At 42.8% G+C, this 20,232-nt stretch overlaps 1 protein-coding gene across 2 annotated transcripts; it reads right to left on the reverse strand.

The window, feature by feature from the left end:
- Positions 1-1,457: 1,457 nt before the first annotated feature.
- Positions 1,458-19,354, reverse strand: mapk1 (mitogen-activated protein kinase 1). Of its 2 annotated transcripts, none has more exons than XM_029161564.3 (9): positions 18,991-19,354; positions 9,303-9,485; positions 8,496-8,685; positions 8,231-8,347; positions 7,891-8,005; positions 7,065-7,196; positions 6,693-6,802; positions 6,306-6,432; positions 1,458-4,813 (listed from the first exon to the last, which is right to left on the reverse strand). In XM_029161564.3, the coding sequence occupies exons 1-8, from the start codon at positions 19,134-19,136 to the stop codon at positions 6,316-6,318; spliced, it is 1,110 nt and encodes a 369-aa protein (XP_029017397.1). In that variant the 5' UTR covers positions 19,137-19,354; the 3' UTR covers positions 1,458-4,813; positions 6,306-6,315. The 2 variants fall into 2 exon arrangements, with proteins under 2 accessions (XP_029017397.1, XP_055367139.1); XM_055511164.1 differs by lacking the exon at positions 18,991-19,354 and adding an exon at positions 18,747-18,764.
- Between the last annotated feature and the right edge of the window lie 878 nt (positions 19,355-20,232).

Here is a 20,232-nt window from a genome sequence, read left to right on the forward strand (position 1 = left end):
TCCAACGTCCAGTAAAATAACACGTGAACAGAACTGTTTGCACAGGCAGGGATCTACACATGCAAATCACACGAGCTAAACTGGCATCAAAACATCCCACCAAAACCAGTAACAGTTTAATATTTAACCAAAACATGTCCGAACAAATGTTCAGCTCACTTCCGGTCTCTGAATATTTCAACCACGTTTTATTCCTTAAAGGATGTATTTCTAATACAGTCAGTTTTGTTATTAATTAATGACTGTATGTTGACGTTAAAGGAAACCTACATCAGTAAGATTTTTCTAGAAAGAATCCACTTAATCCAATAGCTGCTTAAAGTCATTAAACTTATTTCTGGTAAATATTTACACGTTTTCACGTACAATCTCGCACCATAACAAAGAGCACGTCTTTGCTTTAAATGTCTTAAATTGGATCGCTGGAGAGATCCTTGAAGGCAGCAGTAGCCTAGCTACACAGCCGAGTCCACAAATAGCATCCAATCAGTGTGAAGTCAGAGCTTCGTCCAACCAATCCCTTGCGAGGTAGGGCGGGGCAAGGCATCAACAGCTAATCAGCTACTGGCGCGCTCCCGCGTGCAGAGGATTGTTTTGGACGTGCGCGGTACTTAAAACGGCGCGTGCCAAAACATAGCCTTGACTGTTGCGCATGCGTGACTGCATTACGAACACGTGGTCGAAGAGCGAGTAAACAAACCCAGAAATCAATGGAGTTGATTCATGTTCCGTTGTTATTGTAGTAAAGCTCGAGTCGCTACTTTTAGGTAGCGTAATGTATTCCTGTATAAATAATGGATTCCTCTATATTAACCTAAGGGATGTCGTTACAAACTAAAAGGAATAAAGCACCTGTCACTACATACGTTGGTTACAGTTTTGTCTTCGTGTTTTGTCCTGTCTCATTTTTATTTATACATTTTAAGCAGTGTGTGTAATCCAGTGTGATAAACTTCACTTAACACTTTACAGGTTCCGACATTTGCTTTGTTACACAAATCTGTTGGATCATTTTCCATTATATATTAGATTTTTGAAGCAGGCCATGATTTAAACCTCAAAGCAAATAGAAAGACATTAGTTATGGTTAGTGGTTTAAAACAACATGTACTTACTACTAAATGCAACCTTCCCCTGGTTTCCGGAGTTTATACAGATCATTGCTCATATGAAGCAAGGTCACATATCACTGGGTGGGAATGTGATTAATGGATTTCTTTGTGCCAAATTTTGCTTTAAATGCAGAAGACACTAAACTGAAAGGTAATATTTTAGAAAAAAATTAAAAGCTACACTTGAGGTTTATAATAAGAATATCAATAAAGAATAGAGTAATAGGAATCTTCAGTATTCTAGTTGAGCACATTGAGGTGCTGTTAGCAGCAGTTACCTGCTGTTACCGTGATGCCATCTGAAACCTGTGTTGTAGCTCACAAAGAGACTTCATAGAGAGGTGATGATGGTACAGTGTTTTTAATGAACGTCTATTTAAATGTCATGGCAGAGAGTTGCAAAAACAAAAAACAAAACATTGAAAAATCTGTTTTTTTTAAAGTGGCAGTCAGTCTTTAATAAGAGCAAAGAAATGCTTCGTTCAAGTCAAATCCTTCACAATAGCAAAATAAAACTGACTGAATTCAATCTGTTTCTATGGCAGGTCAAACAAAAACCTTAAAATACAACCAAGGATCTTATTCTTTCATCTTTCAGAAATGTTAATTACACAATTAAAGGTTTATATTGATCAAAACATACAGAGTGAAGCATTTCCACTTGAGACAACTCAAACAAGATTAGTGTCTGATAGAAACAGAACATTCATTTTACAATAAAAATATCTGCACAAAAACATCAAAAAGGAAAATAAGCTCAAGGAAAAAGGGTAACGCAAAAAACCCAAATGTTTATCTTTTCAATACAGTCACAAATCACAGCGGTGTCAACAAATTTCATTAAAATTTACATAACCGAAAGATAAAGATCCCCACGCAACCCCCCCCACCCCCAGACATGATTGTGTTCATTTTTAAGAGTGTATATTGTGATTACAACCGATTCCCGACTCAACGAAAGCTGCACATCAAATCTTGGATATCAAGACTATCAAAAAAGGCACAAACAGACAGGTTGCACAAAGAACTCAGCAGAAGCTTTTTTTATACAACTAATCCGACTAAGATTTCTAGTGCCCTTAAAGTTCTCACCGAGCCTCCTCAACCCCCCTCCCCCCAAAAAGACTATCTACAGGCAAGTCAAGTCCCGGCAGGCACCGTGGATTACAAGTCCCCATCCCACTATCTGTAGAAGCAAGTGCATTTATTAGTCGTGTGAGTGTGAGGAGTACTGGGCCAAATGAGTCTCCAACTTGTCTGTGTAAGTGTAGGTCACGCCCGCCAGTGCAAAAACGGTAATTTCTGCGACAGAGTTTTGGTCAGAAAGGTTTTGTTTTCTTTTTAAAAGCTCATTAGATGAGTTTAAGGACCAACAAAACCTGAAAATAACTAACCTCACAATAGTTTCAAGCATTTATTGACTACTTTTGCAGTTTTGACATGTAAGTAACTGTAAAAACAATCACGACGATAATAAGCCTTTGCTGTAGCTAATATGAAATTTAATTTATTCATCAAAGTCACAACCTTCACAAATGGCTCGACTCAATTCTTCTCCTAGCTCCTACTCTTCACACAGTTTCATTCCAATGTTAAATGAAAAAGTCCAAGTGGACCTTTGGTTCTGTCCACTGATTCCACTCGGCCGAAGCAGCTCTGCTCACCGCGCATGTACTGAAATGTTTGAGTTTTGCTTGTCGTCTGAAATAAACAAAAATCATTTCACAGCTCACTCAACACTTTGACATCAACCATAAACATCACTGGAAAAAACGTCCAGTAAACATCAATGAAAAAAAATTCAGTCAAAGCAGCACAAATGTCCTGAAATTGTTGTATGTTAGACTTAAGTTTGTGTTTCAGTCTGAAGAGTCTGTTCAGGTAGATTTAGACTAATCTACTAGGAAATGCTTGTGTGTCGTAATTAATACTAGGTCAAGGTGTGCCGTGAAGCTGGAAATTTGACTACATACTGTACAACGTCTGATGAAACACTGGACACTGCAGATGAAGCCTGTTTATCTCTGCTTGTTTCCAAACGCACGCGTTACTCTAGGTTCTTTCACTGGAAATAAAAGTCTTCAAATTCAACAGTCTTCATTTAGCAGTTACTGACAAGAGGTGAAAGGATGGTCTGTACTGCCAAATGTCATCACTGTGAAAATGTGCAATTTAAAGCAAAATAACGTTTCAAAGGACAGAAACCATAACATGATGCAATCGAGTGTCATGAACTGCATCATGTCTGGTTCTGTTCCTGTGGTTCTGTGACTCGTGTGTGCGCACACATATGGTTATTCTCCTATTTGCAACCGCTTGACGCTGCCGTAGCATGCGGACGAGATCAAAATGAGGAGGCTTGGTAGAAAAGAAACAACGATGGAGATGGAAAACGGGCCGAAACCACACTGAAGCAAAAGAAAGAAAAGCACCATGTTATTGGGGACGTGTGATATTCCACAAAAAGGTAGAACAGAGAGTCCGGGCGCCCTCGTGGCGGATGTGTCCGGCTTGTGTGGCACTTAACATCGTCATTGTCTTTGTATACAGAGCTTATAACAGTCATGCAAAGGGCACAGTATTATTTGAACAAGGCGAGAGAGACGCTGAAGAAGAAGAGAACACGAAACAGGAAGAAAAGGGAGGCACAACAACATTTCCTTCACGCCAAACAAGTGAATTCTTTTCCTGATGCAGTTAATCTTCCTCTGGTGATAAATATTGCACTGTGCATACAGGCTTGTATAAAACAAACTCTACTTATCCTTTAGCTTCTCACGGCTAAGGCAGTAATCAATTGGGAAACATTATACTGGCACCGCACGCTGGTGCTTCCACACAAACTGACATCTTACTGAAGCCCATTAAAGGAGAATAAAGGGCCTTTAAACGTTTTAATAAAAACAAACAGGTTCAATTTGTTTGAGCCAGTTTTCATCATCAAACTCCTGCTATTAAAATATCTTAAGACTCTTTTGGCTATACACACACATTTTTTTATATATATATATATTTGCATTTGGGCTTTGCGAGATAGGGATTAAAATACAAGGCCTGATGAGATCTAGCTCATCAGCAGTGATGGCTTGTGGCGGATTTCTTTGCATAAATTTATTTTCAATTCAGATTTGTTTTTACTTTTTTTAAGCAATAAACAGAAAAGATCAAGATCAACGGTGTCCCTCGTAACTTGCAACCAAGACCAGAAATTTCAAACGACCTTTTTCTTTTTAATTGATGGAGGATTCTTATGCGTAATCTTCCACTTGTTTGTGCAATGTAGGCAGAGTTACAACCACGACAGTCGCACCAAAAACACAACAGCTAGCCTATCGAAAATGTCTCAATTCGACAGAGCCAAACGCCTGCGAGACACATGAAGTTGTTGTTTATCTTGGCTTAAAACACAAAATCTCCCCCAAACTGTAAGCTGTGCTGTGAACCCCCTTGCCCACACCTCTGAAAGAGAGAGAGGGGAAAAAAAAGGAGACAGAGATGATTGGTTGGTTGGTTGATTGATTGATTCCTGACGCCATTCCTGAGCAAAGTGGACTTGACGAGTGATGAGACCCAAGGAACCAGGTGATGATGGACAACAGGAGAAAGGACGAAAAAAAAGGGAAAAAAAAGGGAACCATCACAGCAACAGTGTGGAGGCAGGGAGGAGCGGCGGCAACGCAGAAGCCAGTCCACAGAATCATCTGGAGACAAGAACAGAGACTGTGTGGTGAGATAATTAAAGTGTGCTGTTGATCTCCATCACTGGGTAAACAGACTGGACTCTTCACATCATTCATCATTTGTGCTCCAACGTGTAGCCAAGCTCACATTAAGTTCCACGTATTAAATCTACTACAGTCAGTAATACATGGGACAAGGAAGTCCTCATTCAAACCTGACTACAACACGAGAATACAGTAAATGATTGCAAAGCATCTGCACTTAAAAGTAGAAGTATCAGGACCATAAAATCATCTAGGTAAAGCTGTAAAAAACTTTCATTTCTCGTTTGGCTGCAAAGTTAAAGAACCAAGAATGAACCCAAAGGTTTATTATTGGCTGTAGAATCTATTATTATTATTATTATTATTACTATTATTATTAATTATTATTATAATAGCACCGTGGCTCAGTGAGACCAAAATGTTCAAATTGCTTATAGATTTTGTTGTACCATTATTGAAACATTTATATAATCCCTGGATAACTGAACACAGCTGCACCCTTTTACTGATTCATGTCCAAACATGGATCAACATTTGTCGCAGAGGCTTAAAAAAAAACAAAAAAACAAAAACGTGAATTAAGATGTGAAAATGCATTTTAAAGCTGCAAAGAGCAGCTTTTGTGCTGATCTAATTTGGGAGACGTCACGCTCTGTTCCTTTTCGCCTGACTCGTGCTGTGCATCGAAATGCTGCAGAGAGGAAACAGTAATTACATTCCCTGACACAAAGCAGATGAGGGGCTATAAAAGTGTAGCTCTAATAGTTACTATCAGCACATCCAGCAGTCGTCATTAGCGGAGCAAATGATACCGCTGGATCATAACCCGCCTTTATACTCCCGTCTTTTTGATTTGAAACGGCTTCTGAAATGGTCTGACCAGTACTGATGGCTAAACGCTTTATTGCTGATGTAACAATCTTAAACTCCAAAGTAGCTCTGCAGAGAATCAAAATTCTCTTTTAATACTGCCTCATGTCAACTTTGAGTTTTCTATTTAAAAACACAGGTGAGCTCTGCTTCCTCAGAGACTAATTAAAGTCATTTAACCCATTCAATTTGTATCCATCCCATGTCAATACAAAGTGAACACGTGGGTCAGGTTTGTGCTTTGGACAAACTCACTCCTACACCTTCAAAGTGTCTGAGCTCAGTCTTTAAAGGGGTCTGGTCCTTGTGAAGTGCTCTGCTTTACAGTCAACAAAAGCTAAATTTAAATCTAATAGTGCACTATGAGCTGTTAAGTGGTGTGTTGCTCATTTTAACAGTTGTTTTAACACAGCTGGCCTGAAGCTTTATTGTTTAAAGTAGTTTTGGAACTGAACACTTGACTTTACTGCAGCAGAGGCAGAAACATCTGACTGCATCATTTTGATCCCATTTGACCTTATAAGAGATGGTGGTCACTGTAGCTAATGCTGATTTATTTCTGAACACTGTCAGGTTTTTAGTAGAGCTGCTGATTTACCTGTGAGATGTTAAGACCTAAAACCGGGCTGGAAACGTGCAGTCTCCTCAAAGATGAGCTCCTTCAGTGTCTCTTTGGGTAGGTCATCCAGCTCCATGTCGAACTTGAACGGGGCCTCGGCAACAGGCTACACAGGCCAGCAGAGAAGACATGTTCAATACAGTTTATAGGTCAGAGACACAGGCACCCAAAAACTCACAACAAATAAGCAAAGTGCAGACTCAAACCTGCTATAAATATACAAAGTAAAATCACATGCACCCATTTAATTAAATGGAGACTACCAGACATTTAACAACAGAAAAGCCCACAGACAACGTGTTTCCTTTAACAAACCATATAATTTAAAATGACGTTCCCAGGTTCACGCTGGGAATGACCGCTCACCTCGTCTGTGGGGTCGTAGTATTGCTCCAGGTAGGGGTGCGCCAGAGCCTCCTCCACCTCAATCCTCTTGTGAGGGTTAAAGGTCAACATCTTGTCCAACAGGTCCAGAGCTGCAGAACATAGGAGGCAATTAAATGATTAATAGAGATCATGCACGAGCAATTAAATCATTAATAGAGATCATGCAGGATAATAAAGTAAGCTGCCCAGACCAGAAGAGGGCGCCACAGCACAACATTCATGCATTAGTTTGCCTTTTTTTTGATTCCTAAACTGATTCATTGCACTACTTATAATGATGGTTAAAATGTGCAGCTTCATTTTTCCCATAATTAAATCTATTATGTGGTCCTTTCCAATGATGACTCTGACCTTTTGGATCAGCATTGGGGAAGAGGCGGTTCCACGGCACCTTGCAGCGCAAAGGCAGCGACAAGAGGTAGTTCCTGGCCTTAATGTTGATAATGCAGTTGAGATCCTCCTGAGAGGGGGAACCCAGGATCCCTGCAGGGCACAGAAGGTCACAAAGCACGGTTACCTTCTCATACAAAATGGAAGTCATACTCTGCTTATTCAAAAGTTCTCCGTTAGATTTAATGGGCAAGAAATCCAGAAACGTGACAGATGGGAGAAGCTATATGTGGTGGACCAGCAAGGCACAAAAAGTACAAGGTGATAAACACATTAACAGGATCTATGGCCTAGCAGCAGGTTGCTGCTGCTTCTGACAGCGAGTGTGAAATGATATCCGAGTCTAAAGTTATCACATCTCTTACACAAACCTCATATTTATATCTGCCTCAAGATAAAGTAAGCAAAGACAACTTGAAGTGTCAATATAGTTCATTACAGTCAAATCTCAAAATGACTGGTTAACCTCTTTTTTTTTTTTTTAAGTTTTTTCTGCAGTAAGGATAATATAAGGATAGACTACGACTTTATTAATCCTACAATGGGCAAACCTTTGTTTACAGCAGCAGCATGATGGACAAAAGAGTAAAACATCAGCAGTAAAAAAGTTGTGCAAAAGGAAAACAGTAATAATAGTGCAAGAAAAACACCAGTAAAAAAAGTAATCCCAGTAGAAACACCAATAGGGAAGTAAACACCAAGAGGGAAGAAAAAAAAAAGTGAAGCAGTTCTGTCAGGTTGTTTAAATGTTGGTGTGCAGTAGGCTGCTTGTAACCAGAACCATTACCCAGAATATGGTTAAGCTGATCCAGATAGTGCTTTCCAGGAAAGATTGGCCTGTTGGACAACATCTCAGCCAGGATGCAACCCACTGACCAGATGTCTATGGACTTGGTATAGCCCTGTGAGTGAGGGGCACAGACACAGTCAGGACACATTCAAATGTAAAGATGTTACAGTAAAGCTATCCACACAAAAACTTCCCTGCATGTTCAGAATAACTGGATCACAATAAAACACCAGGCCGGACTGACAATGTAACCAGAAACAGGATCTAAAGCTAAACCTTAAAGCACTTTTTCGGCAAAACGCTTTCGCTGACCATTGACATGTCAACATCATCTCACCTTGGAGTTGAGCATGATCTCAGGTGCCCGATACCAGCGAGTGGCTACATACTCTGTTAGGAAACCGGTGTGATCGTGGTCGGGATCAGCCACACGAGCCAAACCGAAATCACAGATCTGCAGGAGGACGATGATGTGAAGAAATGATAAAACGTTGAAGCATCATTTTGAGTCTACTGGTCTTTAAACTTTTCTTAAACACAAAAGATCAGAAACAAGTAGTAACCACAACTATAAGAATGACTGCCAGCGTTTAGGACACTACCTTGAGATCACAGGTGGTGTTGAGCAGCAGGTTGGAGGGTTTCAGGTCACGGTGCAGAACATTGGCAGAGTGGATGTACTTGAGCCCTCGTAGGATCTGGTAAAGGAAATAGCAAATGTGGTCGTTGCTCAGGTGTTGAGTCTTCAGGAGCTTGTACAAGTCCGTCTCCATGAGATCCTGGACAATATATCTGCACAGTTTCAGTTAAAGAACGGCGTAATTAATAATTAATAGCTTTGGCAGTTACTCAGAATTTGATCAGCAGTTTGGCAAATCCTTAAAGAACCCAAACTGCTGACTTAGTTTTGTTCTAACTGACTTCTCATCTCTCGAGGCACCTGTGGTTCCACAACATTGTAATGAACCTATTGTGACTTAGCCAAGATTTTCTGGCTGATGTTGGTTCATACCAAACCTCCCCCAATAAAGAAATTCTCCCTTATTTTGTGTAGAAAGGTTCATTACTATGGGAAAATACTCATGACACCTAGTGAAGCGTGAGATCTGCTGCCATGGCCGTTTGTTCTGGTGAGGCTGAACGTCAGCGACACACTGCCTTAGAAGCCGGGCAGTGACTGCGAGTGCTGCTGGGCTACAGTGAAGAGGGTCTCTGCCAAATCTATGATGACAGGTGGCTATTATGTAACACAACACTGAGACCCGCTGGAGTGGGAGACCAACTGCACCACTCATATGTACGAAGAGTAGCCACTAAAGTAGAAAGTGAAGTATAATAGGAATTTCCTGCTGCACTACGATGCCAGTACTATATAACTGAAAACAGTCTAGTGGTCACTTAAAGGATACACGTCCTTCATCTGGTCGATAGTGGGCGTGCGGATAATGTCGTTGATCCCGATGATGTTCTCGTGCTTGAAGCGCAGAAGGATTTTAATCTCTCTCAGGGTGCGTTGGCAGTAGGTCTGGTGCTCAAAAGGGCTGATCTTCTTGATGGCCACACGGATCTTGTTCTCTCGGTCATAGGCAGAGCTGGAACATTTAAATAAAATGGTAAACAGAAGCTTCTAGTTAGATACAACTGTGCAAACTAATGGATGGGACTTCAATCAAACTACATACTAAAGCTTTTATCAAAGCCAGTTTTTCACAGCTGAGGCAACCAGCCACGGTAAAGTGGCTGGTTGCCTCTGGCTGGTGTGCTTCATGCTGGGATCTGCCAGTCTATGGCCACATTACCCCATTTTAGCTTCTTTAGATTGGATCCTAGCCAATCTCCGTATTGGTTTTAAAATTCTTTTGTTTTTGAGGGTTTAAACAGTCTTGCTCATCAGCGTCTCCACCCATACTCTGTGTCCCATCTCGCCCCCTCAGGTCTGCAGATCAGTCTCTGCAGATCAGTCTCTGCTTGTTGTCCCCAAGACAAAAAGAAAATTGAGAGTCGATAGTACTTTTTCAGTTGCCAGCCCCAAACTGTGTAAAGAGCTGCTACTGCACATCAGGAGCCAACTCACTTCTTGTTAAAACACTTTAAAACACAACTAACATTTAATTTCTTTGGCTTTTAACACAGTTTAGGATTGAGATATTCTGAAAGTACTGGAACGACAGCTGAGATCCACTTGTTTGAGCCTCACCCCTGCACCGCTCCATGGGCGATGCCATTAATCTTTTAGGATGGAGAGTCACATATCAGGCGGTGTGTGTTTTGAATTAAGGCAAATAAAAATATCAAATAAAAGCTGAACTAGTTTTATTTCTGACTCATCATTCATACTCACGCGTTGTTAGTGTGGTAAAAATAAACTTTCACTAGTTTGAAAAAACCTTCCGAAGGGACTAAATTTTAAGCTGTGGGCGTAGCATTACCAAACACATCTTTCCCCTTTCAAAGACGAGTCAACTTTATTCCAGAAATAGTGAACTATTACTTTCCTACATGTAACAGACTGTACCCACACACAGAGGAAGGGGTGGCGGTGACACATCAGGCAGACACCGTATGGATCGGGCGCCTCTTTGGAAAGGTCATGGAAAACATCCGCTTTGATGTAACACCTCACACGAAGATCATTAAAAATCATAAAGTGACTACCCAGCTGCCACTTAAGCATGAAGCTGAGTTAAAGTTCAGTGATCTCTTGGTGTGCAGACCCCACTTAACAGAAAAGTAGCAGCCAGGCGTTACCCTAAAACAGCTTCCTTCCTGTGGTTCGCCAGTGGAAAGCTTTTACTGTGAAGTAGAAACAACCGGAAACGTTTGGTTCACATTAGTAGAATCTTAACTGATAGAGAGCGGACACAAAAGTAGAGAGGCTACTGCAGCATCCACGAGATTCGAGAAAGAACAAGTCACAAACGCTATAAAATGATAAACAAGGCCTGAGACGAGCCAGTCTTAAAATGTAGTTCTGATGTTACGAAATGTTAGTTCGTTTATTGTTCAATACCTTTGTCACACACACGTCACGATTACTCAGACGTAGACGTGCAACAGGACCAAGTGTGGATGTAGCTCCAGAAAAACCATACAAACACACAGCTAAGAGGGAAATAAAGCTTTCATACTGATGCATTACACACGTTTAAATCAGCCATGAGCATCAGGGAAAACTACATCTGCTGTGTGAAGGGCCAACAGCATAAAGGTGATGTCTAACTGCCAGCAACACCAGTGCAGACCCACAGGCCTCAGAGGGTTGGGTTTGTGATTAGCCTGCAGGCTGCAAGTAGCTTCATGTACTGAAACAGCAGTTTTCCTGCAGCTGACAAGTCCAGGTAGTGTTCTGGGAACAAGACAGTCAGGGCTGATTGTATTACAATTAAAACGTCATACAAATAATCCTAACTACCCACATAAGTAATGAAAGGAGTTACTGTAAGGTCCAACTCAACTGTGATGAGACATGTCCTCCACACAAGATAAAGCCTTTCAGGTCCAGACATGTCCTGGGCTGAATGTCTGCATATGGGCTTAATAGTTCATAGACAACAGTCTGTTAAAAATAAAAATCATGCAAAGCACAGACGTTCTAGTGTCACCAACACAAACGTTTGTAATAAAAGCAGCTCAAGGCACCTATTTCAAAATCTGTTGTGAATAAGCACATGTCTTTGGGATACAAACTGGCCAAACAGCTTCTGTGGACAGGAACACGTCCAGTCCATGAACTCCTGCCCTGTGTCATCCTGGTCATCTCACCTTAGTGCTGCAACTTACTGCCATTTGGACTCAAGACAGACCCACATTGACCAACAGAGCTGTACTGAAGCACGAGAACCAGAGGAAAAATGAAATATTAATCACTTCCTTAAATTCTCCAGCTTCATCATTTACACGTAGCCAAGTGTGGTTTTCTGCACAATACAAAGGAAAACGCCTGAAAGACACCCACATGGTATGACAAAAATAAGAAAATGAGTTGCTATAGTGACGGGGGTGTAAGGACTGAAATGTAAACACAAGTGTGCCAGCCTTCTGCGAGGGAAATATGAGTGACCTTCCTTTCCACTTGTGAGAGGAGAGAGTGTGTGGGAGGAAGCAGTTATCCATGCAACTGTTCTACACCAGCAGCACCGGAGGAGCAGGGTGCAGACATAATGCACCTACAGATTCATTTTAGAACAGTCGGAGCTGCTCGCGCCATCGTTTTTTACCACTCAGCGCACCATTCTCTCACGGAGGACGTCCAGTCAAAACGTGTACGCCATCTCCTTCTGCTGACGCTCAAGTGAGAGTTTACAGGACAGAAGAGCTGCAATGCTTACTCAGAGAGCAATTAGTCAATCAGCAGAAGGTTAGCTGGGACCCTTAGCCTTTTGACAAGCTGTAGTTTCTTTTCATTGGTCATCGTTGCTCTAATGTGATGTTGCTCTGCTCCTGTGAGCCTCTGCGAGCATTACATCACTGGATTGCTCATTCAAACATCCGTAATAACACAGATCGTGAGTTTCTGGAATGATTCCCTGATAACTGTGTCACCACTGTAACCAACATCACCATCAAATGCGCCATTTTCAGACGTCCTGGAAAAAGCTCAAGTAAAACAGGGGAGTTACGAAAACTGAGGACAATCTGGGTTCGCTCTAGATTTCAACATGTTTGCTGAGGCAAGCCCTTCAGTTCCTTGTCAGTTTGTCCGGCCTGTAACAGAACAAACTTTGAGGAAGTACAAGGTACACAGATGAAGACTTGGTATCAGTGTACGCGGCCTTATCACTGCGGGGTGGACTTAAGTGACTGAGAACGGTGCTTCTGTGACGGTTAGCGGCTCACACAGCTGACTCCACCGTAGCGTCAGACGTCTTTACGCAGCTCTTTGTATTTTAAAAGGTACCTTCTTCTTCTTCCGACTGGATGCTCTGGTGGCTACACGTGTAGTGATGCCTTTCCCGTTTCATCAGCTTCTGCGTTATTGTCTGATCAAGCTCAGTGAGGGAGCGAGTCGATGGGGGGAGCGAAGACAGAGGGAGGGAGACTTTGTTTCCAAGGAGACGGGAATACAAGGCTCTACACTGCAGTCGCTGTGTTATGCAACAGTACTGTTACTATGACAATGTTCAAGGGGTTGGGCTGAAGGAACAAGGGGAGAAGCTCGCTGCTTATGGGAAACATGTACTGAGGATCTGCAGACACGGACCAAGCCATGGAACGCAGGTGTTGATGTCATACATCAAGCAGACGTAGTAACAAGGTTTAACAGTTGCAGTCACTGATGTTTATAGCACAATTGTTCAGGCAACTGTAGACGGGCTGATTTTACAGATCAATTTAGAATTAAACTGTCGTAAACCATTAGTTATGTAACCTTACTATTACCGTCCCATTATTTCACCCCCACATTCCTCTAGCATTAATGAACAATCATTGCATTGCTGCCAAAATACATTCAAACACATAGGTCTTCACTACCTACATGTATAGTTGCTGTTGTACTTGTGCATCTTTATACCTGCTATGATTATTCATATCAATGGACATCAAAAGACATCATTTCCAAAAGAGCTTCAGGCTTCACATAAAACTGAAAATGAACATGAGCTGAGATGTGCATGTTTGGTTAGGGATTTATTTGTGGTGGCGACCACAGATTTGGCTGCTGACACTTTTTCCTTCTTAAAATTAACTTCCTGTCGCTGTACCTACTAAGCACACTGACCAGCTTTAAAACTGTGTGAGCTCCATATGAAAAGCGAACTGGCATGAGCCCCCGTGTTCAGTGCCCACCCGTGAAGTACAACACCATACTAATGCGCTGCCTCAGATACGTTGACGTCTCATTTAGCTGTGTTATACATCAACAGGCTCAGCTTTGCCACAGTCAAAGGAACAGTTTTAACACCGTCTGTGTTGCTTCCACTGAAGCAGGACATGTTGCACTATTGCATTTTTACACAAAACAAAGGAGCTCTGAATCTACTATAACTACTGACCCCATCAGGTACGAGATAATTTACCTTAAAACACAAAGTAAATTCAGGCAATAAAATGAACTTAAACCAGACCTTCCAGCACAACATTTTTATGATGGGTGTAAATGGCCCCATTGTGCAGTGATAAAAGGTGCGTCAGCTCTGTGATATGGGTCCTTCAGTGTGAGCATTAGACATAAACACAGGCCAGTGAACAGATGGCATTAAGCGCAGCGTAACCCACACAGACACTGTAAATACAGCCTGGTCTATGAAGTACAGCAGCTACGAGAGGCAAGAACGCTCCTGTACACCGGCTGAACACATGGACCTCAGTCTCCCCGTTTAAGCTCCTTATCAGGAAGGACAGCCATTCCACCACTGGACACGTCTCTAGAGTCAGCCAGTCAAGATCCTCAGGGCTGCGAGTGTCCAACGGTCACCTTCACCTTGGTTACAATGCCAGCTCCAGATTACAGCCATGTCCTGTGTGCGCACAGAGGAATGGGAACACCCGCCGTACTTGGAACACAAAGAAATGTTTATCAAAGGACCTATAAAGATTCAACATGCAAATATGTGGTTCGTGGGTTCTTGTGCTAAAATGCCAAGGCTCCAAAGAAAGGAAAAAGCACAAAATCTTTAGAGCTGGAGTACGGAGAACAAATACAATCAGGACTTAATTCAAGGTGGTGTGTCTACACAGCTCCGACTGAGAGTCAAGTGTCCTAAATTCAATGCACCATCACCAAGCTTACTAGTACACAAAACAGAGATACCATCAGTGCTATCTGACCACGTCTTCAACGTAACGCGAGAAGGGTTTGTGCTACTTTTAATCAGATTGAGGAAGAATGGGACGACACAACGTCAACAAGCGCTGACTAAATGCACATTATCACGCTCTGTCCCTGATATCAGCTCCTTTGCAACAAGAAGCAGCAAGCGTGAAGGTTTTACGTGTTTGTGGAGCTACAAGTCATCGTGCACATCCTGGCAGATGTAATCACCCAAATTATACACATTGCATCTCCTTCTAAATTGTACAAGGCTCTTTTCGCTGCCTTCTCTTCCCATTGGCTGTGGAGTGCTGGTACTGATGTCAGAGGCAGAGGGGTTGCCACGGAGACTGGCGCCACACTGGCATTTCAAGAGGACGGCTCATGGCAGGATAAGGCCGCACAGCAGCATCAGCCGAGGAGGAGGAGGGTCAAGAAGTCAAGATCAAGATCAGAAGAGAGTCAGAATCAGCAACTAAAACGAAGTCAACATGCACATGAGACGTGCTGCAATTACTGCTTCTACTTAGTCCAAATTGAATGAGCATTTTTACAGTTTGTGTGGTGGATGGAGAGGGACTGATAGCAGAGGGCACTGAGAAGCTCCCGCAATAATTTACTGCATTAGCCTTGATAATCTTTTCTGCTGTGTTTTGTTCACATCTGCATCTGTGCAGTTCACGGCACAGCGTAAGCAAGTGATGAGCCTCTGTGAGCATTTGCACTCGTGTGGTGGTGTGCAACCATCAAAGCGTTGGCTCTGGGGTTTCCACGCACTTCACAGAGCCTCTTCACCACCGAGTTGAGATTTTCCACTTTACTGAAATGACTAAAAACGAAGCAGTGCTGGAAGACACTGTATGACCACGGAGCACAGTCCCATCAGTGCAGAGGTGCTGCACACAGCGTGGGCTGCACGTACGTTCAATTAGGACTATTCAACACTGTACAAATCATGTGTAAAGTCTTATGATTATACATTGCTAGAAAAAGTTTTTATGAACAGGAGTCCCTTCAGAAACACCCCACATCTAACTTTTGGTGTGGGCAGGCTGAGAGACAGAGTTTGCCGCAGCCGACTACCATCAAAGAGGGTGACACAGTATCTTGTGTAAGCAGACGGTAAACACAAACCGAGGCTCGAGTTAAGAGGCTCAGTGTACAGTCAATCCGAGCAGCCCTCAGCCACTGGAAAGCCCTGACATGCAACAGCTTTACCGTCAACAAGAAGCTATTGAGAACAAAAATAGATCTACTCCTGCCTCAGTCGACTGCACTGCTTCCATACAGTCACACACACAATGATCTAAAAGCTGAGTTTATTTAAAACATCCTGACAGTCTGATTATCCAACCATTGCCTAACTGGGATTCAAATACTGTATGTGTGTATATATATATTTTTCCAGAGTAGCAGGACTCTCACAGGCTCATTCTTTGGGTTTTATAATAATCAATTTAATATCAGCGTTTTAGATTTTGTGCCAGACACAAGCAACCCAAAGTCAAGGTAAACACTCTTAGGCCAGGATGTTTTACAAGACTTTATTTGGCGTTAGTGCTTAAAACACTTCATCTGTCAGCACTGACTGGTGCTTTCGGACGCCTGATGAACCTCACCTTTACTTCAATGGGAACAGCAACATGAGCCCGTTTGGATCTAGTGGCACTGGCACAGTTTTACTTTGCTCTTTGATTTATTGACATTTTGTCATGGTCAGTTACCATTTTCTGATTCATGTAGCCAAGGAACATGACCGCAGGAGGTCAGCAGCGTATTTGGAAAGACCCTGTAAAATATACAGACCATTTGATTTGGCTTCATTTGAAAGATGACATAATGCTTATTTATGTACAGTCCAAATATGAAGTGTTACATTACTGCATTGACTGACTGAGTAATATTTCAGATGATTTGGTGATTTTGAAATAAATGCTCACTTTCTCTGGCTGCTGCTCATCAAACCAACAGGATGACCTCACTGAAAGCCACAGGTCGTAAAAGGAACAAAGCAAGGCAAGTGCACGCAGGCTGAGGTTCACACGACACCCACCCCAACTGCCTTGAAGCAAACGAAAAAGAGCATCTACGCACAAATAAGCGAGTGTGACAGAATAACAGAGTAAAGCCCAAAGTATGATTCATTATTAAAATGGCTTTGGGTTCTGGTGTAGAATTTATACCAATATTTAGGACCTATGAGCATTATACACTCAAATACAAGTTCTATATAACTATATATTTTAAATTTGATTGTTGTCTATTGAACCTGTTTGTCAGAATAGGAAATGTCACATTGAATGAATGCAGGCTTTTGTTCCCAGTCATTCTGGTGTTCTGGCATCATTTGGACTGAAAACAAATACACTTCCAGTCCTCACAGGCTTCTTCAAGCACCTGCTGCTATCATTTATGATCTCTAATGTGAGGAAATAGGATATCCTTTATATAGAGAGCTCCTTGTGTTTTTGGGCCGTTTCCTGTAATACAGTATCACTGTTACAATTAGGATCAGATAAGCTTAGTCTGTTTGTGACCTTTAGGTTTTGTTCCCACCTTCTCAGGTGAATCCTCCAAACTGAATAAAACAACCCACAGTGAGAATACACAGCTCAGAGGTCTACTGTGACTGAAGGGTGGGTACAGTGCATGTCCCTGACCTGCAACATCCCTGGATGGGTTCCGGCTGGACACCTTTTTAAGTCCAAAGTTGTCCCCTCCCACGCAAACGCTTACATAAAATGCTTCTACTTAAACACTTCACATGACCTAAATAATCAAAAGAAAGAAGCGGTGAGGGCGGGGAGTGCTGATGTCTAGCATGGATGAACAGATAACGAACTGAGCTCAGCTTACAGAAACTGAAACTTCAATAGAAGCAAGTTCACGGAGCAGCGCATCACAGTAATGCCCACTGTCGACTGGCACACGATCTGCAGAAAGGCCACAGCAACGAGAACCAAGACGAAAGGCCAAAAAAACAGAACTCACAAGTTAGCACATGCACTTTAATCAACACTAATTGTTGCCCCACAAAGATCCCTGTGAGCAGAGTTTCTAGTTGAGCAACGCAGACGCGCAGAATATCCTCAACCATTAATGATAGTGTGAGCGTGTTTAGCTTCTATAAGGATTAGTCTCACAAAAACACAATCTAACGCCTCTTCAAGATTCTGTTTTTTCAAACTATGTAAACTCCAAAAATTTTATTATAACTTTCAAATAAGACATGCCTAAATATAGTTAAATATCAACACACATTTCAGACATTAGTAATATATTTAATGTTTTAGAATAGCATCAATTGTGTTCGCTCCAGTTTTTCACGTCCACATTTAGGTGGATGTACACAAACAGCAGATTTCACCAATAGTGCCAATAAAACATACATATGCACCAAGCTTCTGTCCAACCATCCATTAGGATTTTTGATGCTTGCTCCAACGCATCATTGTCTCTACACTCCACTGCAAGAACAACAGTATTATGTAATCCAGTACAGTTTGCAGCTAATGTCAAGCACATTAACACAGACTGGAGAAAATGCAAGACTTGGTGCTTGATGTAAGTGGATCAGCAAAATTGAATTATCTTTCAATTATCTGGGCTCAGTTATAAGAATGAGGTTAAATTAAATTACAGCAATTTAGAGATGACAACCATAACGTAGCCATGGATGTAGATGCTGCACATTAGCCCAACTATGAGTGACTTCAGACGGAAACGTATACCTGACACCATCCGAACCATGAACTCCATCATAGACACACGATGCTTGACTCTAGTCTGCAACATCAGCTACTGAACACATGCAAAGAAAACCCGTGAGCTGCTACAAATACACTCATATGCAAATCTTCTCCACGGACCTGACACACAACACCATGGGTAAAACACATGCAAATGTTATGGCAGTGATACAGAAGTACGTATGTGGGAGCACCGGGTGCTACTGCACGGATCCAAGGACAGAACGCGTACGGCCGCCTGTTCAGCAGAACCAGTGTCCCTGAAACTGGTGAACCCACAACAGGAAAGTCTGATTTGAGTTTTACGGGTTCGTTACCTGCTAAATGAGCTAAATATCGCCTGTGCTACTTACGGGGCTAGCTGAACACGGAGCCCGCTAGCTGCAGCCCCGCACCGGCAGGGCGCTAGCGGCGCCAGCACCGGGAGCCACAGCCGTGATTTCGCGTCCGCCCCGTCTTCGTGTCACGTTAGCTAACGCGCACCGACCGCTGCTAGCGGGAAAAAGCCCCGTCCAGCTAGCACCGCGCGGCGGCAGCTCGGCTAGCGCGCGGGGGACGTCAGCCGCACACGAGGCGCCGCGTTCGCGTCACACTCACCAAACCATCCCGTAGGCGCCCTCCCCGATGTAGGACAGGTTGCTGTAGCGAGGCCCGACGTCGAAAGCCTGTCCGCGGACGAGCTCGGTCCCCGGCCCGGGGCTGGGGCCGCAGCCGGCAGGGGCAGACACCGCAGCTGTCGCCATTACTGGGGCCGTTTTCTAACGATTCGCCTTATTTCACGCTGGACTTGACGAGGCGGCGGCTGTGCGCGGATCACGCGGCGTGTGGGCTTCTCTCCGTCGTCGCTGCGGCTGCTGCAGAGGCCTTCACGCGGGCAGTGTTTTTCCTTCGCAGGCGGCGGCCGCACCACGGCTGAGCTGGCGGAGGAGGCGGCTGCTGCGGGAACGCGCGGAGGCGGTCACGTGACCCGCGCTTTTCTTTTTTCCCCTCTTTTCGTTTGCCGTTTTATTTATTCAAATGTTATTCATTTATTTCATTTCTTAGGAATCCTTAATGTTGCGTTCATGTGCTGCTAAGCAAAAACAAACAAACACAACAGGGTCGGCTTGGCAAAAATAATTCTTTGCTGCACTTCAAAGCACTTTACTCATTCTTTACGCATGTTGGATTATCAGATACTAAAATGCGCTTAATCATAATTAGTATTTCAATGAGTACTGTATTTAACGCTCTACTTTCATGTTCCAGACCCAGTCTGTACTCTCTAAAATAAAGTACTTTGTGTTCTTAGTGGATAATGTAAAGTATTGCAGTATTTATCATAATTCCTAATGCTGGATTTATGTCACTATGTCATTGTTGAGAAGTTGTTCTAACCATTTTGGACCGGATTTAATAAAGTAATTTTGCACGAATAACTGCTCTTTTAAGCCCTGCATCTGTTTTGTGAAAGTCTGTGTTTTGAAAAGCAGCTAACGTTATATAAAACACACTTGAAGTGAGGAAGTAAGAAACATAAAACTGTGATACAATTACATTCATTGAGGAAACAGAGAAATGTATGTATGCAAGGCTGCTGCTAGACACAAGGCGGAACATTTGTGTCTCAGACAGCGCATGGTTGTTTAGCTCGGTTGCCATGGCAACGGCGGAAGTGCAGAGGGGAGCCGAACTGAACCGCGGAGACGGTTACCGTCGGAACTAGTCTGTCGAAACAACAGCAAAGTGTTTATTCGTTGCTTCATCACTTAATCTCAAGCGTCACCGTCCAGAAGACAAGGTTCGGACACAGCAGCCGGGATCAGCCAGTCCATTTGCACGCGTTAACTCATATGAGGC

This window comes from Betta splendens, chromosome 9, assembly GCF_900634795.4.
Source record: "Betta splendens chromosome 9, fBetSpl5.4, whole genome shotgun sequence".
NCBI lineage: Eukaryota > Metazoa > Chordata > Actinopteri > Anabantiformes > Osphronemidae > Betta > Betta splendens.

Excerpts from the sequence above, each read along its gene's own strand:
- mapk1 (XM_029161564.3), bottom strand. The coding sequence starts at position 19,136 with ATGGCGACAGCTGCGGTGTCTGCCCCTGCCGGCTGCGGCCCCAGCCCC. Across the intron at positions 8,348-8,495 it reads ACACCACCTGTGATCTCAAG|ATCTGTGATTTCGGTTTGGC; the intron begins GTAGTGTCCTAA and ends GTCCTCCTGCAG. Across the intron at positions 6,433-6,692 it reads ACTACGACCCCACAGACGAG|CCTGTTGCCGAGGCCCCGTT; the intron begins GTGAGCGGTCAT and ends TGGCCTGTGTAG.